This window comes from Enhydra lutris, unplaced genomic scaffold, assembly GCF_002288905.1.
Source record: "Enhydra lutris kenyoni isolate GAN:26980312 unplaced genomic scaffold, ASM228890v2 scaffoldscaffold4, whole genome shotgun sequence".
Classification (NCBI taxonomy): Eukaryota; Metazoa; Chordata; class Mammalia; order Carnivora; family Mustelidae; genus Enhydra; species Enhydra lutris.
In genome coordinates this window covers 6240787-6265067 of record NW_019154088.1, presented here as the reverse complement: position 1 = coordinate 6265067, position 24281 = coordinate 6240787, and the positions used below count along the sequence as shown (strand labels likewise).

At 39.3% G+C, this 24281-nt stretch overlaps 1 protein-coding gene across 3 annotated transcripts in view; it reads left to right on the top strand.

Moving 5' to 3' along the window:
- The window catches only part of LOC111159889 (Meis homeobox 2), a 206970-nt gene that overhangs the window by 12645 nt on the left and 170044 nt on the right, over positions 1-24281 (top strand). For all 3 annotated transcript variants that reach the window (XM_022522565.1, XM_022522558.1, XM_022522572.1), the window contains exon 7: positions 3384-3498. In XM_022522565.1, coding sequence (XP_022378273.1) covers positions 3384-3498 — 115 coding nt within the window. The remainder of the gene's footprint in view (positions 1-3383; positions 3499-24281) is intronic.

Here is a 24281-nt window from a genome sequence, read left to right as displayed (position 1 = left end):
TCTTGTCTCATGCTTTTATATTAATTACAACTTGCATTATCAGCTGTGAGTCTGTAGCCCAGCAAATAGAAAATACTGCCCCTGGAGACCTAGCTTCTTGTATCTATTTTCCATCTCCTTCTATTGTGTTCCACTCAGTATTCACTGCTTTTCTCCTGCTAACACTGCTCTTTAACGCAATTACGTAAGAGCAAGAAGAGTACCATATTTGACTCCCAATTATTAAAGCTGCTGGGAATAGAAACATGTTCCTTCCTTGCCCTTGGGTGTCTTCAGGATACTTGGGTTGAAGCACAGGACACGTAGAGTGCAATGGGTCTACCTGAGTGCTCGCACACACACGTGCACTCAGAGAGCATTCTCTTTATTTTCTACTTACATCATGTGTTGTACATGCTTTCATATGCCACTTTGGTTTCAAGATTCTCTAAACTTCTGCATATGATTTGGCAGAAAGCCAGGCAGTTGTTCTTGAAGGATGTAAACTTGGAAACTATCTAGGGAGGGGGAAAAAAAGAAAGAAAGAGGTTGTGATACAAACAAATATTTCAGTCTCAGGAAAAAAATAAACAACAGTGTTATGAGTAAAGGATTATATTTTATCTATCTGTGTAGGTTGTAATTTTTTATGACCACAAAGGTAGCAATTCCTTATTGACCAGATTATCAACGTTTGTCACCATGGTGTAGCTGGATAGGAACTTTGGGGTAACTTTGGGATAACCTCACAGCCCTGAAGGCCCAGAGAGATCCATCTGTTTTTCCTACTTTCCTTCTTTCGAGTCAGAGGAATGCCATGGTTTCTCCTTAGTCTGTGTCAGTCTCTCCAACAAGGTCATAATACTTGAGACACTCTACGGAAATAAACATCTCATGACACTTGTTGGGGCTAGTATTTTTGAGGATTTGGAGGAGAAAAGAGAGGAGATGGGGGCATGGCATGTTAAACAGTGACCATGAACAAGTTGTAGGACTGGGCTGAAAACCGAAGATCCAACTCACTTAGAGGAATCAGCTGCTTTTAAAGTAAAATTGGCTTATGTGGCTTGTTTCCCATCCCTTTACTTTAGAAAACACCCCCTCCAGAAAACCACTGGAAGAAGTACACTGAATTGTAAATGAATGAGGTCTGTCTTTTAAAAACGCAGCACAGGTTTGACTGAGGGGGGCCAACCAGTATTTTCAGTAGGGGAAGTCCTTTCGAGCAGTCGCTCCAAGTCACTCTAGGGCCCAAACAGAAAGACTTGCATCATTTGAATGATGATATAATAGTTGTTGGATGACATTTATCTTAAAACATAGTTGAGATGTTAGTGGTTAATTATTGTAATTTTCATGAGGGGTAAGGAGCTTTTATAGCAGCCTGCTTAATAAAAAGTCTGCAGTGCATAAAATTAACATCACTCGCTGTATACACGGAAAAGTTTAACTAGGTGAATGTGGTTCAGTTATTTCATTTTCTAAAAGAAGTCTCTAGCCAGTGTTGTTGTAGGGATAAACTCATGCCATGCTATTGTTTCTTTCTTCCTTTCTTTCTCTCTCTCTTTCTTTCTTTCTTTTTCTCTTTTTTCCGCATAATTCTTCTAGCTCTTTATCTGATTACCATCCGGCAAACAGCTGACCCGAGGAGACTGCAAAGCTTGAAGAGCCCCTGTATTCTGTTTGCCTTTAGCTTGAAACTCTTGGAGTGGTTTCTAACTTTGATAAAAAGAGAAATCACAGGCATGACTTTGTCTTAATACAGGCGGCACAGAACCTTGATTTTCATTTTATTCGACTCCGTTCCCTAATCTCCTTTCTAAAACATAACCTCTAGAGATCTAAACCTGTGCTGTGTTTAGACTCCCAAGATTTGTGCTTCAGGTGTTCACTTGGAAATCTGTTGCTAGCCTGATGGCTGTGCCAGTAGCATGATTTGATATAGTTATTCCTGATCTATAGAGCCTTGGGTCATTTCATCATCTCTCAAAAATGCTAACTATTAATTTGTAGTCAGTTTGTAGTGGGTCTGCAGAGGGGAAAAAAAAAAGGTGTTTTGTTGTTGTTGTTGTTCCAAATAAGAATAGTCCCTTATTTTGTCTCACCATGGTTTCTTGATTCAATTTTGACAAAATTTTATATTCTATATATACGTTAAAGTTGATGTAGAAGAAAATGATAGACTGATTTTTTTTTTCTGGATATACTATATACAATGACAACATGGCAAGATTGCTTTCAGATGGTCAAGATGTTTGCATGCTGCCCATAGGAATGTCTGAATCCTTATTTACCAATTCTTGTGAGAAGAAATTGAGGACTTTGAGAGATTGATGTTGTTTTATTCTGCCTCCAAAGAATCTCCCCGCCCCCCAATAAGAATTTGCTTGCCAGGAGATCTTCGGGCTTTAGTTGAAGTCATCACATGCAAGTGACAAGTGTACGCCTCTGGCCTTAAGGCTGGCCTGCTTCGTGTGCTGTTCTTACCCTCCGTTTCTGCCAGAGGAAATTCCATCTCTTGCCTGCCTTCATGTGGTGCTGATAAAGTCCTTCCTGTACATTAGAATTCCTGTTTTCCTTTAAGCAACAGCAGGGGATTGGGAATGATCAGGAAAGGGGAGGAGGAACAGGAGAAGAATACACTCAGCAAAGTAGCATGAGCTATAATTTCTCCGTTTGCCTCGCATACCCTCTGGAACAAGTCATACTTCCAGGAAAGAAGCACTGCCCTGTGACTTTAAAGCTTCCATGGAGCTCACGTGGAAGTTTACATCCAGCTGGCTGACAGTTCATAGTTGTTTCATTTTGTTGGGTAATATCACTGTGTCTGTTGGTGGTATAATCAGTTGGTAATTTTCAGAGATCATTCAGGTTGGTTTAGTTCAATGCATCTGAAAGATCCAAAGGGTTGCCCTGTACTTTCTTGGATCTGTGGGGTTTTGTTTTTGTTTTTGTTTTTTAAGGGAGTCAGTTGAGTTTTGGAGATGTTCTGTAATTAGCCTCCAAGAGTATTGGCCTCATTCTTGGAAGAGTGTGCCCCAGTTAGGGCACCAAGAGTAGAAATGACTTCTAGATTTGTGTTTTCCTAACTTTAAAGATTAACTTTATTGAGGTATAATTCGTGTATAATGAAATGCTCCCCTTTGAAGCATCTGTTTCAATGAGTTTAAACACATGTACACAGTGATGTAACTAATCATCACCTCATCAAGATTCTAAAAGTTCTTACTTTTGGTACCTATTGCTGACAAGACAACATTCCATAGTATGGAATCTAAAGATGCCTCCTTCCACAAATACTCACATGTGTACATTTTTTGTCTCCCTCTGCACCTTTCGTCTTGGCTCCTCACTTACGGCTGAAATGGTAACTGTGGAAAAATCTCTTGGCACCCTGACATCAGAATCCTGCTTCTTGGCGAGATCATGATGATGCAACCTCTACCCACTCAGCAGGCACCCCGGGGCCCTCCAGTGGGGGCCATGCTTCGCAGAGTGGAGACAACAGCAGTGAACAAGGTAAAGGGTCAAGCATTTTCCTTGTACAAAGTAGACACAACTAAAATAACTTCAGTATTTTATGATCTCAGTACATCTATCTCCCTGTAAACAGGAGAGTGGCGGGTTAGAGAGCTGCGATGTATTTGATGTATTTCCTCTGAACTTAACATTACTTTAAAAAAAATGTTGAAGTGAGACGTCTAATCCTTAAGTAGACATTACAATAACAATTGATTAGTTCTGCCAATTCTTTTACAAATTTGGTTATCTACACTTTACTTCTGCGTGTGAGTAAATAGAATGACAGGCTTACTTTGCTTCTATCATGCACTAGTTTGAATGATTCTATAAGTGGGATATTCTGTTTGTAGTATCAACCGTTGGAGTTCTCTGTCATCAAGTAAGGATGCCTCTATAAGCACATAAAATACCCAAGTCTTTTCTTACGAGCTCTAGAAGTACTGTGTGAATTTTATGTGGGATTTTATCTTGGGAAGATGGATTTTGAAGTTCCTAGATTATTTGTCCCCATTTCTTTTTGGCTGACATGGTGACTTTTGTCACAAGCCCTAAAAATTAGAATAATCCGAGGGCAAGGGGGACGTCAACTGCAGATGACAAGGAAGCCTAGGGTAATTTAGAATAAATTTTACCATTTAAAACTCACCTATTGCACAGAGAGCAATTACACATTGGTAGGGATGACTCTTCTATAGTTAAATCATAATTTAAAGGAAGATACATTATGAATGTGGGCCAGGAAAGTGTATAGATTTTACTTTTTAATATTTTACGTTAGATGGTGTCTGATCTCCTAGGTCTATTTCATCTCTATTATGACTGTGTTTATGGCCACAATATTTAAGCATTAGACAGTCTTCCATGTGGAGGACAGTTTGACAGCTTGAGCTGTAGCCGTCTATGCCATTCAAAAGAGGGTGGTTGATGTAGGGTGAGTGCCTTGACTCCGAGTTTCTGGCCACGGGTTTTGGATTACGAGTATCCTAGAAGAGTATAGAAAGAAACTTCTCTTCTAGGATGCCATTAATGGTGATTAAGTCCAAACTAGAATCCGGATTATTTGCAACTGATACAGATGTGAAAACTGTTGGATGGTAAATTGTGGAAGAACTTGTGAATTGGATGTATTGAGGTTTATCTACTGTCTTTATGAGACCAGTTAGGCTGTACCTAAGAAAACCAAAGTGGAAGGCATTTTGGGGATGGCGTGGACCCCAATCCCGTGGATCTGCACAGCCATGGCTTAATTGCGGTTCCCCGGCATGGCGATGGACTTCTCAGGGTTCTTAAATCTGGAAAGCTTTGGATGAGCCCACCTTCCTTACCACGTCTAACTGCTATAACACAAAGTGTGAGAGGTATCTATTAATAAAAACAAAACACCCTCAACATTGGACAAAAGAGAGGAAAAGAGAAGCAGGCTTAATGGTCTAATGAGGCTATCTTCCAAAGACTTGTTGTGTGTGAGGCTCGCTTTGACCTTTCACTTTGCTCAGGAGCCCAGCGCTTCATTTTTCACATTCTTGCAATTACGTTAACGCTTCAAGCATTTCTGACTCCAAGTCAGCTCGCAACACCAGGCATAACTCAACACTGTGAGTTTTTCTCCTCTCTGTAGATTCATTAACAGGTCACGAAGGTCCCAACTGAAATTTAAAACTGACTGGTTCTGTTGGGTTGGTTGAGTTATGGCAAGGGAGATAGCAGGAAAGGACCAGCGAGAAGGGGAGGGGGAGCGAGAAGACCCTGGGGTCTGGAGCTGGAAATCGTTGGCCGCAACAGGCAAGCCACGGAGTTTTATCATTTCGGGTAGTTTTGTTTTCTTGGTGGTGGTGGTCAGAAAAAGAGGAAAGTTCTGAGACGGATACACTGGGTAAAAGAGAGGCCCACACACCTCTATGTTGTAGGTAGCTGCACCCACTTATCCCATGTTGAAGGATTTGATCCCTGCAGGATTTTGTTCCTTTTATCCTATCTCCGTGGGATTAAAGAATGGACATGGTAGCTTATGTGTGCGAGTACTAGGAAGTCGGTCATTTTATTGTATTAAAGTGTGAGGGGCAAAAACAAGTTATGATTCCTATAAAATAGGGAATGTTTGGCACGGAGAATTTCCTACCTGGCTTATCACATCAGTGGTCCCCAAACACATGTCTGGGGGTATTCTGTTTGTTACCGCAGACTAAATTTGGAAGGCTGGGCTCGGAGGTATTTTGTCATACTCAGGCCTATGTTTGTCTTTTAAACATGTATTTAAGGCATTCTGAAATGTGGCCCACTGAATTGTCCAGATTAGCTTTCTATGGGAAAGATTAATTATCTGCTGCAGGGCAAAGTCAACAGAGATATTGACTGAAATCACATATGCTTATCCTAGGTTAAATCTTAGGGTTGCTGTATAATGGGAAACCTAGGAGGGAAATTTATGTTCCTCGTATTAAATATATCATAATGTTTCACTGGAAACCAAGTTAGTAGTTTAGAAAAGAGTTTTCTTGCGTATTCAGAATTTATTAGCACAACAGGCATATGGAAAACTGTAAAATGACTCAGTTTCAAAACAAATTATGATAAACAGAAAAAATAGGGATGAATTGTACTAAATACAATGTTTTCATACACATTTTAAATTAAACTTTAATAGCCATATGCTATAAAACAATACATGCATGTATGTTGCTTTATATTTTTTGTGACTATCTTTACTAAAATGATTCATACACGTCTTTACTTTGGAACCTAAAAATACCTCATTTTATGACTTGATAGTGAAAGAGCTACAGTTACACAGGTGAAAGGTCATCTTTTCCTCTCTAGTGTTTGTGCAACAAACCAAATAGAGAAAAAAAAAATCAAATTTTAGAAATATTGTAAAAAACAAACTTGGTAAAATGTAAAACCTGACTTTACTCTGTCTTTCAAACAGCACATGCCTAGCAGTAAACTATATAAATATGAACCAGATTTTCATTCACTCTGATTTCTTTTGCTAAAAGCAGCCAAAGGGAGGGAGTTTGTCTTGTTAGTTACATTAGAATGAAGAAAGAAATCTGGTTTTTCAGAGACAGAATTAGGGTGCAGACTGGGGACTCTGGGGCAGTAACTGGCCTTCTTTGTGTCTGGCTTCCCATCAGTAAAATGGGGCTTGATAATAAGGCTTGGGGTCCCTAATTCTGTACCTGCTGAGTCAAAAGCTGCTTTGTATTTCATTGTGTATTTTGCCAGAGTAAAGACTAGGAAGCAGCCCCCTTGTTCATAGAGCACTTTGAGAGCCTCAGATGAAAGGCACAATATATGTACAAAGTATTATTATTATTGATGGGTTTGTGTAACTCCCATTAACGCTGATGGGAGTTACGCATGTGAATTGGCAAGAGAATAGACCCCTCAGTGTTTAGAGCACATGAAATTTACATTTTTTCCAGTGCTGTAATTGAGATGTTGACAAATTGGAGAATATTGATGAGCCTTTGTTTTAAGTATTTTGTGCCAAGTTTGTTTTATTTTTCCTGGTTTGAACAATGGTATGGGTTCAGCAGCAATGAATAAAAAGGGTAGAGTAAAGATAACTTTGTATTTCAATATTTTGATGTGCCAATATGAAATAAATTGTCTTAGGCAAATGGAATATGCTGTTTTAATCATTAGCTATGCATGAAAGAAAAATTGATGTTGACATCTTTGCTGCAAAATCGTTGTAATGGGGCCTTCCTTACAATTCATTTTTGTAAAATTCATTTTGTACATTTTGCAGCAATTGAACAATCCCTGCACTGTGAATAGGCAGGATTCCCAGAAATACCGAGACAGTTGGCCCAGTAACTGCTGAGCTCACACTGCACACCACACGCACGTTAACCATACTGTTGCCAGACCCAGTTTAACCTAAATACATTAACATACTAGCATGTATATATCTCTAATCTTGCAGGACACAGGGCTGCACAAGCCAGCATAATTCCCCTCAACTCTGCCACCTACCAAACCCTTCCATTGATGTCTCCAACTATGATCCAGGCAATGAGACTATTATTTTAGAGCTGGATATTTATTTATATATTATACAGTTCTTTACCAGTCATGGTGGTGAAAATCTAAAAATACCCCTTTATATTGAATGTGTTTATAGGTAAACAAGCATCTAAAATAGTATTACACTTTTGACTTTATAATGCGTGCTATCGGTATAAAATAGATTTCTCCCCCACCAGAATATTCCAATTATACATTTAAAGGAGGGATAAAAACCTCCAGCCTACCCACAGTGGATCCTGAACATGTTCTACTGGGATTTCTTATTCAGTCTAGGAAAACCCCGTCAATGGAATGTTTTCATAGTGGCGGCAATTTCTTTAAAATAACCCTAAATACAATATGACAGATGCCATCTGGCATAATCTTTTGCTAGTTGCTTTTAACTTTTATTTTTCCTAGAGCTAAGTTCATCCAAAACTGGTCACTCACTTTTAGGATAAGTAAATGACATTTCTTTTCCTTACTGTCTTCCTAATTGTATATAAAAAAAAAAAATTCTCTGAGAATGTAATTGATAATTGAACATTCCCACAGAAGAAGTTGTTGTATATAGAATATTTATGTTGCATTTTTTTCCTCTGCCGCTCCCCCTGCCCCAGTAAAGTCAAAAGAATACCATCCTTCAGCCATCAGCAAACATCCAAATAATTTCTGTTGATTTTTTCAGGACTTTTTAGAATAGTAACCATTAGAAATAAAATTAAACTCTTCTAATAAATAAACGCTCTAGGAGCATGTAATAGCGCCCATAAATGCTTAAAAGCTTTCTATGATTGCTGTTAATTTTGAGTAATTTCTTCCTATATGTATCAACTTACTTGAAAAACCCAGAGTTGGGATTTCTAGATTTTTTTTAACTTAGTCATGTAAAGGGATGTCTCCTGATGCCAGTTAGAGTTTAATTTAGAGTAGTAATTAAACTTGAATACTGCCTCATAAACAAAAGATAAACAATAAACCAGCCACGTTCCCTGCTGTTTCATAGCTTTCTTTCCCAGATGTTTTAGCCTGATAATTTTTACACAGTGAACTACCTAACATGGAGTTTTGTGGACAGAGGTCGAAAATGAGTTTTTCTTTCTTTCTCTCTCTCTTTTTCTTTATTTTCTTTTTTCTTTTACTTTTTCTTTTCTTTCCTTTCTTTCTTTCTTCTTCTTCTTTTTTTTTTAGTAATCCTTTTTCCCTCCAAAAAGCAAAACGCAGAGGATTTTCTACTATTTAGATTTTCAACAATTCTGATAAAATAGATACTTAATGCAGATGTGCTATAAAGATAACTCTCTGGTTCTTCTTCTTGGATTTTTTTTTTTTTCTTCAGAACTTGTCATGAATGTCTTTCACACTTGGTGATGTAAAGGGGAACATATTTTTATTCAAGTAACATCTTGGTAATAACTCAGAAAACACAGAGCTCGACAATGGAAAACGTTTCTTCTCACCCTTTCCCCCCCTGCGTGGCTCCCCCACAGCCAGCGTTACTCTATGGCTACACTCCTCGGAGGGCCACAAGGGTTTCTCTGTCCAGTTCTGGACCCTTCCACTGTCAGCCATGATCTTTCTAATTGTCAGGTACTAGTCTGCCGTTCAATGCAGAAGCCATGTTATTTTCACTGGGTGGGGTAATTACTGAAAGCTGAGAATAGCTGCACTAAAGACACAGGGATACTTTCATGATCCCATTAGCATAAGAGTGGGTAAATTATTCATGCCAAGTGAGGATTCTATGGGGAAAAGTATAGTTAATGCACATAGTTTTTAAATGTATCCCTTTCTGCTCTGAGACTAAATTCTTGTTGGAATCAGTTCTCAGACATTTACGGGAAAGCTCTGGTGGCGTGTTAGACGCAGTTCATCTCTCTCTGTTTGCAGCGCTCTCAATAGAGACCATCTGGCAAAGATCCAGAAGGTGATTAAACAAAATGATCAGCTCTTGTTGCTGTGTTACATGTCCAATACTATGGATTAAAAAACATGACCCACGACAGTCACGCTAACGTCATGCTGCTCCCCCTCCCCCTCCCTGCTCCGTATAAGAATTCAGATGGTCCACAAATGTGTGTGCCATCTTTGTGTCCTTATGGCCCATAATCATGAACAGGTTGTGCAAATGGCTCTTTCTGCAGCACTGTCTGTTCCAGCAGCAAAGAAGAATTTCATATTAATTGGGTCAGTCTAATATTCATATTGACATGGGGAAAAATTACTAAAATTTATTCTTATAGCAGACAATGAATATGTGTGCTTTCTGCCATGAGGGAAGTGAAATCTGACAACTGGCTTGTGCAACTGATTAATTTTTCCTGAAACTGGAGAAAATCAAAGCAGGAAAAACTGTCATTCTCTGAAAACAGTGCACAACCCTTTGTAACTAAACAAAATGGATTGGGTAGGGGGTTTGTGGGGAGCTGGTGGAAATGAACTCTGGTTTTAATGCCATAATCAGGGATGAATTTACAGTGCCATTCAGAGGAGTCCTCCCTCCCCATAAACAAGCTGATAATCACAGGGAAGCTGACTTCCAATTAGCTTTTCCTTCCCTCACACGGATCAGGGTGTTTATATGTCCTTCTTAAGCCGTGGTATGTCACTACTGAGTTGGTACATCTCATGTCACATTCAAAAGTTTGGAAATAACGTGTTTTATTATGAGGAAATCCTGTTAATAAGCAAGGTAATATTCAACCAATCATTTCACGATTGAGTTAAGGTAAAAATGCCAAGATTTGTGACTAAGGGACAGATGTATCTTATCTTTGGGGGTTTGCACCAAATGCCAAGTAGAAATATAAATTGAACAAACCAGACATTGTGAGGAAGTGATTGAAGAAATATTGAGATGAAATCTTGGAATGAACTGTATATGTATATTTATAACAATGCTGTGAATTGCTTACATGCCACATTTGCATAAGCCTGAACTCTGATTTTTATTAAGGGGCAGTTTAATGTCTGTTAGTTAAGGCATTTAAAAAACAGTATTATTACGAGGTTATTGAGATTATGCCTGACCATTTAATATTGTGGAAAGAGTCCTGTGACTAATACCATCGGCTGAATTTGAGTGCAAATATCAAGAAAAGATAAAGAATAAGGCAGAAAGGGAAAAAAAATCTTAAAACCCACTGTAAGTCATCATTGGTCCTTGTCCGCTCCCCTTTCCCAGGGAGGGTAAAGAAGTAGGTTAGAAATGCAGCTAGGCATAGTACTCAGGGAGGGGAAGTGAGGTTCCCCTTGAGTCAGTGCAGTGTGGCAGATGAAAGGGACTTGTATAGCCTTGGGGGTCTTAAGGCTATTATAGGGCAACTCATGCTCTGTTATCATGCTGATTTTTCAATTGATTTTTGGCTGAACAGTACTTGTTGAAACCCTCCAGAGCATCAAACACAGCCGTATGGTGCTATACATTGTAATACACGTGTTCTATTTTTCCCCTCATTGTCTTTACTTTGCTTCAGAAGAGTCTATAATGATGCCATGTTCTTTACCCCCCTTCCTCTTTCTTTCATATATTTCTGCCCTCAGAGAGTTTCTTGAAGTGCGTCTTGTTTTGTGGGAGAGGTGCGGGGGGCTGACCGAAGAGGGGGGAGGCATGACTGGGGGGAGAATTCGTCTTCCTCTGTTGACATTTGTTTTTATTTTGGCCTTTAGAAATATTCTGATGTCACAGAAGACAATAATAGAAACCCTTTTCATCTACCAAATTTATCCCTCAGTAGTTTTGAACTCCCTTTCCAATGACCGGCAGGAAAACAACTCTGAGACTTCACCAAAATCTTCATTAAAATGAAAGGAAGCCATTTTAGTATTGCTTCTATATCCAGCAGTAAGGTCTGTCAGCTGATGGAAAAGCTAGGTCTTGAAAAGGGAAATAATGGAGGGAAACATAGAGAAAGGATGTTCCTGCCTCTCTTCTGCCTAGGGGATTCTTACTGATGGAAATCCAATGCTGATATCAACTTCTCTCTGAAGCCTGCCTGATTTGCCCAGGTGTGGGCCAGTCCTGTTCTCTGCACCCCACGAGCACTTTCTAATTCCATCATGGCATCTTTCATAGTTTCCATTTATGTTACAATTACTTGGTTCCTGGTTTTCTCTCTCTGCTTTTCCTTTGTAGGGATTATCATTTATTCAACCATCTAGCAATAGTAGGTCCACTTTTGGGGCACCTGGGTGGCTCAGTGGGTTAAAGCCTCTGCCTTCTGCTCAGGTCATGATCCCAGTGTCCTGGGATCAAGCCCCACATCAGGCTCTCTACTCAGTGGGGGACCTGCTTCTCTCTGCCTCTCTGCCTACTTGTGATCTCTTTCTCTCTCTCTGTCAAATAAATAAATAAAATCTTAAAAAAAAAATAGTAGGTCCACTTTTGAATCAATAAACAAATCTACAGATTTTTTTTAAGGTGGACACATTAATCAAAACCTTGTTCTTATTGACTCTGTGATGTGTACCTGCACATAAATGAGCTATTTTGAATATATTGATACATTTGATCAAACTCTGTTACATCCTTGAGAGATAGTAAAAATTGTTTTCTTTTACCGACATTTTGTCATATATAACACTGCCTTAGGTAAGTCAATGGACCCACAACTCAAACTTAGAATATTTTGGTTATCCGTACATTCGTAAACTTTAGATTCTTATTCTAAGTAGTATTTTACGATAACACTTAAAATAGGATTGGTCTTATTTGCTCTTAATGTTCTCTTAAATTACACACATATAGTCAGAATTTGGAGATGGCATTTCCTTTCATTATGTTATTTATCTTTATGAAAGAAAGTGTATAGATAGGTCTTAAAGTAATGGCAAACCTAATAAGGGAAATTGCTTAATGTGGTGAATGGTTTCCCATGATTAACTCAGGGCTCATTTGCTTGGACTCCTTGTTTAGGATGAGGTTTACCTTGGGGGAAGTCACTGGTTTCATAGACAGGTAAAGAGTCTGGAAGTAATTCTTGAATTTTAGACCCCACATGCTTTTGTTGATTTTCTACATATGTCGCCCCATTTTTTTTCATAATTTGCTTTTGAGCAAGTGTAATTATTTTGGAGGATGCAAGAAAAACCTGGTAGGGAGCGCTTTCTCTTCTGCTTGAGTTTCTGTCTAGAATCTTGGACTGTGAGTCAAGAGGCCAGGGCTCTAAGTTCAGGGTTATACTGGAAAGGGCAGAGTTCGGAGGCAGAGAGACGTGGGCTCACATCCCGGTTTTACAATATCTGCTAGATTCAGTTTCTCCATCTGCAAAGTGGGGGGAAAACTACTTGGCCTCAGCGTTGTCCCTGAGATTATACTGAGATTTCATGTGTCAAGAGTATAACGTTGGCTGGAAACAGTGATTATTAGCTCCTTGACCTCCCTGTTCCCCTGCCTAATGCTGACATTAATTAGCTCTGTGGTCTTGGATGAATCTCTTAACTGTTTTTGGACTTTTGCTCATCTGTAAAATAGGACTGAATCAGGCAGTCTTTGATTTTATTTTTTGTTGAAGTGTAGTTGACGGCACAACATTACATTAGTTTCAGGTGTACGACCCAGTGAATGGACAATTCTATACATCATGCAATACTCACTTCAGGTTCCAGGAATCTAATGTTTACATTCATGGGTCTTATTTTTTATTTGTGCATTTTATCTTTAAACAGAGAGAGAGGCTGCAGAGTTTTGTTTGTTTGCTTATTTGTTTGTTGGGGTGGAATGTATTTTTAGTTCCTTGATTTCACAGGTTAGTTGTAATATGTAGTGAGATAGTATTTTTGTTTCTTGCTTTTGTTTACCAGGAGAGCTTTTTTCCTTCTCAGTTCATCGAGAAAATAACTAGGCTTTAGAATTTATTTTCTGAGGATGGGAGAATGTTACAATTTAGGAGTAGGATACCTAAGGTGGTGATATATTAATATCAGATGACTGTGCAGTCAGTTAAGAATGAAGTGTATTTTGTAAACACAAAGCAACTTCTCCATTATCTAATCAATTAGAACCCCTCTGTTGGAATTTCTGTACTTCACAAGCACAACAATACTACATGATAATCAGTACAATGGCTGACACTGTACCCTCTCCTGAAATGTATTCCAAATCATTCCAAAAGGTCTAAATAATTTTCAGGAGCATTTTAAAGTTAAGTATATTTTACTGGGTTCTAATGATTTTAGACTGGTAATTTATACAAGATGTAGCTGATTACCCTCTATTCAGAATATTTGCTGAGGCAAAATACTGGTTCCCCACCCTCACTGCCTGTTAGAGATGTTACTCTTGCCTCAGAACCAAACATTCATTTTTTTTTTAAGACTGAAGATTTACAAAAGTAGACTAAGAGTGTAAAATTTCATAATTTTTTCTTCCAACTCACATTTGTAATAAATGCCATCCGCTAAAATAAAACCTCCAAAATTTCTATGTACTAAATGTGAGTGATGAAGAAAAGTTGCTAAGTCAGAGATTATTAAAAACCTGCGCAATCTACCTCGCTGGTGTCCTTTTATGACGAAGTGTTGGGCACTGGGGCTACTCTGTAGGTCCACCCACCTGTCTGGAGGCAGGAAGCTCTCACTCCCAAGACCTTTTCTAAATATGTGCTGCTTAAATTCATTGTATGAAGCTCTTCATTGAACAAGACACTCTGGGAATAAAAATGGGAAATTTTTAAGGATCCTTGCTTTCCATAATTGACCATCTCCCAGACAGGAGGCACCCTGTCCAGTATATAAATAACTCTTAGGCAAGGCAGATAGTCAGTTTGGGGGCGTGGATGGTGGAAGGCTCCTTGGCACGGAGACAGTGCGTGGTGTAGAGAGAATGTCAGTTCTGGAAGCAGGCAGGTAGCTCAGAACGCTCATCTCTGCCCTGCCGCTTCGGAGCAGTGATCTCCCTCCATGTTAGCTTCTTCACCTGTAAAATGGGAATGATAACTAACTCAACAGGGTGGTTGTGAGGACTCAAGGAAACATTGGCTTTTTAAAAGTCGAGGTTGGTGACTAATGGAGGCATCCCCCAAAATATTCTCTTCCTTCGACATTGATTGACCATACAATTAGTGCCAAGCCCTGTCCTAGCTGCCAGAGATACCAAGCCAGTAAGATGCGGTTCTTCTTCCCTTTATACTCATTAGTACTCAGAAATGTAAACAGATAAATGGACGTGCTACTAACAGTGCATGTAGCATACAAGTTGTAAGGCGTTCTAGAAGAGGGAGTAATTAATTCTGTTGGAAATACCTGAGGAAGGCTTCCCAGAAGCGGGGATGTTTTGAGAGGTTCTGATGGCCTTCAGCAGGTGTTTCAGGTGAGCAAGGTAGAGGTTATAGGGAACAGATGGAGGCCAGGTGGAGTCTTGGAAGTGTGAAGCAATATGGTGCGTTCAGACCCATGGCCGGACATTGCTGTCCTATGAGAGAATGCACGGGGGGAAAAGGTGGCTGGAGAGGCCATTAGGGGCGGTAAGTGAAGATCCTTGTTTACCACACTAAGAAGCTTATACTTAATCCGGTGGAGCGCTGTTTACCAAACTTTCCTGGTGATAAGCAGCTCCTACGGGGCCTGTAAATACGCATTCCCAGGCAGACCTCAGCCATACAGAATTTAGGCTCTCGACTGGGGGTCCTGGAAATCTGAATATTTAATCCACGCCCCAGGGCAACCTTGCTCTGGGAAGTGGGGGAGCCCATTAAAGTAACTTAAGCAAAAAGGAATGGCGGGGAGATTTATGTTTCTGTAAAAGCTCTTGTAGAAGGAAGAGAGTACGTTGGAGGGAAACAAGACTAAATACATACTAAGGGTTCCTAGTCCAGAAGACAGATGAGGACCGAGTTAAGGCAGTGGCTGTAGGAGACGGAGGGGAGAGGACGGATGGAGAGATGACAGGTAGGACAGACAAAAAACGACAGAGTCCAAAATAACATGCCAGCCTCTCTCCTGCGATGAAGGTGCCACAATCCAGATAGTCTTCTTTTTCCCTGCCGTGAGTTTCAAAGTACAGACATCCATCCGCCGGGGGACAAAAGGAGGACAATAATTGCATTTGCACACATAAAGTTGTTGAAGTAGAAATTTGTGGTGCATGTCAGGTGCATAATGATTCTTTGGGGGTTGCAGAGTGTTTATAGGCAGTTAAACCACATTGTGGTTAAAGACAGGGCCCCTGACATTGCCTGCTTCCCTTTAAATCCTCACTTCTGTCACCAGTCATGGGAGAGCCTCTAATCCTCCACTTAGTATCTGTGAAATGGGCATAATAAATAATATCTCACAGATTTGGGGTGGCTACAGATGAAATGATGACTTATGTAGAATGACAGTAATTTCATGCTTGGTTTGTAGTTAATAAAACATACCTATTTTTTATTTAGAGGTTGCTTTTTAAGGAACTTCTTTTTTTCCTCCTGGAATAAATAATTAAATAATTATAAATTAAAAAGCTGAGCACTGACCCTGTGCTATTGCCATCATGGCGAGGAACCTAAAAATGAAATCCTGCATTTATATCTAGGAAGTAATAGCTGTGGCAAGGAAGCTGGAAGAACAGCTACTTGCTGTAAGCCCTCTACCAACTGCAGACGCATCTAGTTAGGAGTAAATTCCTTTTTCAGAAGTCCTATTGCACCATTTTTTAGTCTCTCTTCTGACAATCAGGTTTTCTCTGCCGTAGTCATTGGTGGCTTGACTTATTTATTTTCCTGTTTGGAAGATTGTTGAGGACAATTTCCTTGTCTTAGACATCTTCCCCTTCAGGTCCACTCCCCTCCCCCACCCCATTGTGCTAATAACATAGGAGACCTTCAATAATTGTTATTATTTTATTTTTTGAAAGGAGGATTGGGTCCATATTGTGAAGGACATTGAATAGTCAGCTGGCTGGGGGTTTGTGCTTGATCTAGTAGGTAATAGGGACCCATTGAAGATTTTTGAATGGGGGTAGTGACATAATCGCCTTCCTTTTGAATGCCGATGATGAATTCTCCATGTCTTCCACAGTCAAAATAGCAGACCCATATACTTGCCTGTAATACTGTCTGTTTGAAAAAGCGGATATTCTTTGAATGAAGAAGCAAATTTTAAATAGCTTTGAAAAAAGAAAAACTTCAACATTCTCTCTAAAGTAATTTAAGCACTTAAATTATTGTGATTCGCAAGGTCTCATGTATGTAAACTCTTTCTGGAATATATACAGGAATATATTTTTGTAAAATTTTTTTTAGCGTTATAATTATTAACAACAGGATTGTGTAAATATATCTCCTTCAATATTTGGAGAAACAATTTCAAGGATATTTAAATAGACATTACTTAAGGGGAAAAAAAAAAGGACTTTGCAGTTAGATAGATTGAAAGCAGGAGTAGAGCAGGGTTTACTCTAGTATGGGAATTTTCAGATCCTCTAGTTGGCTAATGTGCCTTTTAAGTCCACACGAGGTAGAACTCAGATCTTCTCAGACTCACTTACCAGCAGAAACCCTTTTGTGTATCATCTCTGGAGACCAATCTCACTTGGAACACATTCTGGAACATAGTCCTCAACTGCTTCTTTCATTGAAGTATTTTCAGATAGGATTTAATATCCTACAGAGTCTTCCTATATCTTGTATTTAAGAGGTAGATCGACATGGGCTCAGGATCAATTTTCAGTTGTATAAAAGGCAATTTCCTCTAAGGTCAGCAGTATCATGGGGTTCAGCTCGACCTGCTCAGAATGTTCTGGTAACCCAGCCATCTTTGTAGTTATACTTCACTGTATTAATCAAAGAAAGTGCCAATGAATATCTTTTGAGTGCTTGATTCAATACAAGCACTTATGGTTACATTCTCAACAACTTATAAATGGCAATCCCAACAGAATCCAGTTATGAATTACATTAATACTTGGCTTGATAATTAGCATATGACATACTTTCCTTCCTCAAAAGTAAACTTTTTTTTTCTTTTTTAAAGTGGCCACTGAGTTGGAGGCTGGATGGTAAAACCATGGAGGGGGGAAGAGAGGAGGAGAGAAAACCATCTTTCCTCATTTGAGAGTGGATGGCTGGGGCCCCACTTGCTTCGTGGTGAGCTATGGACAGAACATACTGTCCATTGGGAAATTTCTGGGAATCAGAGCTGCCAAACCCAACCTGTCTGCATCTCACTGTTCTGGGATTTCTAGTTCAGCAGACTGTTAGAACTGGTTGCCACTAGGCAGGTGTTGCATCTACTGGAAGTAAATTTTTCCCTAACTCTTCCTTATTGTTAGAGGGTGCTGGGAGACTTTCATGTTTGGGGGCATTCAGAAGTTCCAGAATTTTGATCCTTTTTGATCATCAAGTGAGGGGAAAGCCTTTTGTATTCATACATTCTACTCCTGAGCATTGTGACGATTACCCACATGAGTATGTCATCCCCTTTGGGGGCTGTAGGAGAAAGAATTAGGTTAGGCACCCCTTGGCTCTCCACCTTTTGAAATGATCAAGAAGCAACTAGTAGTACAACTAAGCCTATCATTGCAGTATGGTGAGAAAAAGCCCGATTTTGTCTTGTTTGTAAAGGAGTTTTTCTACAAGATTTTGTTTATAGCAATTCACTCAGAAAATTACGACATCTCTAAAGGATGTCCTCTTTATTATTTTTTTTTATAATTTTATAAGTGGCAGGCAGAGGCAGAAGCAGGCTCCCCACTGAGCAGGGAGCCCGATCTGGGACTCCATCCGAGGAGCCTGGGATCATGACCTGAGCAGAAGGCAGACGATTAACTGGTTGAGCCACCCAGGTGTCCTGGATGTCCTCATTTTATAGACAGAAACATGAACATATTTGGAGAGCCAATGATCTTTAATATTATTAGGCAACTTACAAACCTGAGAGTAGAAATAGGGGTTTACTCCTCTTTATCCATCCAGATTTCGATGCTTCTACACAAATTAGCTATATATCCTAGCATAGTTATCAGCCACTTAATGGAGTTTTCTCTATATTTCTTATTCTATTTGGAATTCTAGTTGCTTCTTTTCTGCCAGTGTACAGCATGAGTTGCTTTCAGCTGGCAAAAAAAAAAAAAAAAAAAAAAAAAAAAGGAAAAAAAATAGGACCCTGGCTGAAATCAAATGACAGTGAAAAGTAATGTGTCAGATTTTGTAAAAATCGGTATTCTCACACATTGCTGTATTGCTCCCTATGCTGGACATTTAAGACAGAAATATCAGGGGAGCTTCCCATTGAATGTTGTCAAGGACCCCTTGAAACCTGCTGGTTTATAGGTGAGTAGTGAAAGCCCTGAGTTCATGGGCATCTTCTTGCCCCACATAGCATCACTCTAGAGACTGTAATCAGAGTCTGTGATATTTTAACTTTGTCATCTGCATGGATATACTTTTTTTCATACTTAGTTTTTTAATTTAATTTTTAATTTTTTTTTAAAGATTTTGTTTATTTGAGAGAGAGAGTGAGCCTGAGAGGGGAGGCGGAGGGAGAAGAAGAAGCAGACTCCCTGCTGAGCAGGGAGCCCAATGTGGGTCTTGATCCCAGGACCCCAGGATCATGACCTGAGCTGAAGGCAGACACTTAACTGACTGAACCACCCAGGTGCCCCAATGTACTTTTTAAAAAAAATTTTTTAAACTTTTTACTTGCTTAAACTTTCTGGCCTCCTTATTCGTCCTGTCATCTGATCACATTTGCTGAGTTTTTATCAGTACCCTTGATAGCAGGAGGTAAGGAAAACAAGAGTTGAGAAATCACTCTCGTTTATGGGGGCGCTTACCTACGCTTGCTCAGTAGATGAGTCCTCGCTATCGCCTTCATGCTAGCTGCACCCATCGGTGGTGGAAAATAGACACTGGTGGAACAGGTCCTTGTTTTGGTTTGACAGCTGGTTTGTAGCTAATAGTATGTAGTGATTTAGTAGATGCTGTTAACATTGACTTAAGGTTTAATTCCTCATTAGGATTATTAGCACCCAAAATGGTTGAATTTGTCAAAGCGTCAGTCACCAAATCTGTGACACATTCATCAGAATTGAGTAGGGATTCAAGAAACCAGGTACAAGGTTATGCCTGGAGATCCTGCCGGAGAGAAATGAGAGCTCAGAGTTCAAAAGTTTGTAACTTTGGGGGCACCTGGGTGGCTCAGTGGATTAAGCCGCTGCCTTCAGCTCGGGTCATGATCTCGGGGTCCTGGGATCGAGTCCCGCATCGGGCTTTCTGCTCAGCAGGGAGCCTGCTTCCCCCCCCACCCCCACCCCCGCCTGACTCTCTGCCTACTGGTGATCTCTCTCTCTCTCTGTCAAATGAATAAAATCTTTAAAAAAAAAAAAAAGAAAGAAACTTTAAAAGTTTGTAACTTTGTAAGAGCATGGGATTAGCCCTTGGTCTGAATCCTACCTCCCGCACCTGGTGTGATCTTAGGTGATTTATTTAACTTCTCTAAACTTGATCTCCTCATTTATAAAATGAAGATTGTCACACCTGCATAGAAATGATGTGAGACTTAGATTAGATAATGTATTTGAAGCTCTAGGTGTAGACCAGATGGGAATAATAATAATAATAATAATAATAGAAGAAGAAGAAAGAGGAGGAGGAACATATGATCATTGACTCTTCATTAGTTTTGGTTCCATAACTTGAATTTTAAGACGGCATCACTTTCTGTGTATTCTTTCTTCAGGATACAGTACAATGTGATTTCTAAAATATGAGAATAATAGCTTCAGATACTTTGCTTCTCTATTCTATCCTGGTCCTTGTCCTCTTACACAGACCTACAGAGACAGAGTTTGCAGGCCAAGGAGCCTCAGGAAAGGGTAAAAGTTTAGGAGAAGCATGAGGCCAGAATTCTCTCGTTTCTTGTAGACCACGCCTTGGTGATAAGTCACATACTGTCCCACTCTCCTTTCTGGCACTTTCAAATTATTATTGTCTACCTAAAGGCCAGAATGGAGTGAGTTCAGCCTCCCAGAATCTGAATGGAGCTCTTCCAGTTAGCTCCTCGAAGCCCAGAATGAGGTGGCTTGATGAGGCCCTGAGGTTACAGGCTCAGAATCCAGAGAGGGAGAGCCTGGGCAAGGTTCTAGTCCTAACTTACCTGCAGCCCAGCTCCTTACCTCAGAAGGGAGTTTGGTGGAATGCATGAGGTGAAAATGTATGCCTGGCATGTAATAACCATCCATTTTGGTGTCGGTTGTTGATAATATTGTTACCTCTTTAAGCTCTCACAGACTCACCTCCCATCTCTGTCTGATGAGGATGTTAGGGGACTCCTGGGCCTTTTCCAGCTCTAGTGTGCTCTCTGAATATTTAAATAATATCACTCAAAATCCAGATTACATCTGCAGAGTGGTACCTTACATTTAGTGTTACCTTTTTGTTTGTCGATCCATTCTTTTGTTTTTTCTTTTTTAAGATTTTATTTATTTGACAGAGAGATCACAAGTAGGCAGAGAGGCAGGCAGAGAGAGAGAAGGGGAAGCAGGCTCCCCATAGAGCAGAGAGCTGGATGCTGGGCTTGATCCCAGGACCCGGAGATCCTGACTGGAGCCGAAGGCAGAGGTTCAACCCACTGAGCCACTCAGGCACCCCTGTCAATCCGTTCTTACCTAACCTTTCATTTGATTCCCCCAAATCTCTCAGGTTTATTTCCGTTTCCTGGATGAGGTGGTGTGGCCTGGGAGAGGTTCCATTACTTGCCTGTTACCATAGCTAAAGAAAGCAAAAGAATGAAGATAGGCCATTTAATTTTTTTTTTCACGTTCTTTACCTGCAAAGTATGTTTTGCATAAAAAGGTACTTGGTTCATAAACGGTGTAAAATTTAATGAAGGCAACTGACTGTCCTGAGAAAGTCATTAACCCCCCCCATGTCATCTCTCTAATCAAAAGGCTGCCACCCTTCTATTATTTCTTTATTACAACATTTTATTTTTATTTCCTCAACTTAGATGGGAAGCTGAGTGCTCATATCCCACTTGTTAAAGATTTTAAATCAGTGATTTATGCTTTGAAAAAGTAATTTCTTTTCCATCTTTTTCTTTTTTTCCCCCCATGTATGCTGGTCAGATCTCGAGGGTCACTCTTTGAATAGAAAAGGGAGAGGTCAGAAATTAAATTGGCACATTCTAAAGGCTTTGTCCTCTTCTCCTTGTACCTGGAAATGGCAAAGAATGCAAGAGGTATTGAACCATAAAATAATGAGACTCCTTTTCTTTTAAGACCTGCTAAAACTCTTATTTCATAATCACCAACTTCATATCTAAGTAAATAATGCTTGTTTGCATTTTACTATTTACTCTTTGCATCAAACATTCATTGGCTTTGGGGATAATAAGATTTCGACCACCCAAAGAAAATCTACCAATTCTATTAGTAACATATTCAACTGGATCAAAAAATTGGAGAGTTAGTGAATATTTCATATTGTGGGTTTTTAAAAGATACTTTTGTGTGCATAAAAAGGCTTTCTCGAAGCTGTTCATTTCAATTTCCTTTTTAATTTGCTCACCAACACCACTTAATTACCCCTGCCACCTACTATAAGTGCTTACTAGATGGGCTTTAAAAAAAAAAAATGGAGTCAGAGTGATTTTGTCTTAGCTCTAAATGGGCTTAGCATCTTGTTTTTATCTGGCTTGAAAATACTAAAGCAGTTAAATAAAACCACCCTCTTTAATTGAAAGATACTTCTGCAATATTCAAACCATAGTGTCAGTCACATGTACTGTTCAGATTCTTCAAAGCTTCTGAATTCCTTGCAGGTATCCTAAGTATTCTGAGAAAGTTATTTCCTGCCCACTACATAAAGAGTAAAAACAGAACCAATCAGGGCTTCCTCTTCTCCTTGGCAATATTTTTTCTCTAAAGGATGTCTTGACACTCTCTTTAGTTCTTGAGTTCCAGGGATATTCCTGACAAATCTCCAGAGATATATTCAGTGCCTACAGTAGTGTCAAAAGCATGAAGCCATCTGCCCAGGTGCTATGACCTCACATGTGATTGCCTGCAGCACACTAAATAAAGTGCCTGGAATGCAGCCTGCCAAGGGGCTTCCGGAACTTACATGACACATTCTGGAGAGGCTCTGCTTTGAACTGGGACCGTGGAAGTGGTTCTAATGGATAGTTGACCCAATCTCGAAAACTTCTGGGCAATATTGCGTTATGAGCGATCATGGGGATAAGAGTATTACAGCGTAATTTCAAAATCACGTAGTATCCCGTGAATGTGTCTTGTGTTCATCGTAGCTCTGTATGCTTTTGTAAAGATCTAAAAAAGCACATTGTAAATATCCAGTTATCTTTGCATTCAACATTTCAGTGGGAATTGGTTGCCTGAGAAATGATAGAAGACAATAGATAATTTATTCCCTCTTTAGAAATGTTGTACTTGTTTGTTGATTTTTACTCTGGATTGGGTTTGTGGTTTAAAAAGAAGTTAATCCTGACGTTCTTAAAACCTATAGAGTTTCAGGATTTCTTAAAGACAATAGCCTTTGATACTCCAATCCAATAAAAATTTGCCATGCGTAAGTAATTTCCTGTATCCTCTTTTGCTTAAGTTCTGGGACAACGCCGATGGCATCTACGCAGTTAGCATTAAGTTGAGAGTCGAGTAATTATTCAGTTTTTAAACTAATGAAAGTAAAAATATTTATTTCATTTTCCATACCAGTAAGAAATGAACCTGAATTTGTTTTAACTTCTCAATTCACTTTGCCTTTGTAAATGTGTCTTATTGTGTCATTTACTATGAGGATCCCTAATAGGGCTTATAATGTCTCTTCTAGATTTTTGTAAATGACATAGATTTTCTTTGTTTATAATTGTGGATATTTACAGTATTACAATTTATGATGTGTTTTCACATAATTACACAGAGTTTTCTTATCCACATTACATGCTAAATATAGTACCTCTGTATTGGCAGTTTGTTTTTAGCCCTGAGAATAAGTGGATGTGTACAAAATCATCTTTAATTTCCTAGTCTTTGGTTTATTTTGATACACTATATGGAGAAACAGATGAAACATTTTTTGTCCTCTTTTGATTTAACTTTAGAAAAAATATCTTATTTTGGTTGAAATGCCATAACAAGTCATCACTGGGCCTTACTGTCTTACTTCTTTGCTTCTGTAGACTAAATATTCTCCTCAGAAGTCATTGACTAACTCACCTTGGGGTCCCTTTGATCAACTTTTTCATATACTGGATATCAACAAATTGTTTTGTTTCATATCTTGATGAGTCTTAGTCTAAGAACTCTTTGAGTCAAGCAAGAGTTTTAACTCCACTCTTGCGACACAACATTCAGGGGCTGAAGATGTTTCTTCTCCTTATAGGAGTTCCTTTTTCATGGCCTCTTTAGAATGTGATATGTGTTATTAGGGAAGAGAAAAACTAATGTGATATGTAAGCTTATTTCTTGTTTAGGAATTTTAAAGAGAGCTGTCTAGGATCTGATCATTATCTTTCCGATGCCAGCTTTGTTTAGTAACACTAAATCTTCATTGTAGCCTGAGACTCAGGTCTTCTATTTGATTATTAACATTTTTGGACAACAAAAGAACTAGACCAAGGAAAAGTACCTATGATGCATCTATCCAAATTTGGCAGTAGTAGCGGAATCATCATCATTATCGGCTAATGTTTGCCAACTACTTTATGCCAGATACTGTGCTATGTATACTTAGTATAATGTAATACTCATTATCTTGCAGAGGTTTTTCAGTTGGGAAAACAGGTTTAGAGTGACTTTCCTTTCCTTGAGTATCTAGGAAAATGTCCAG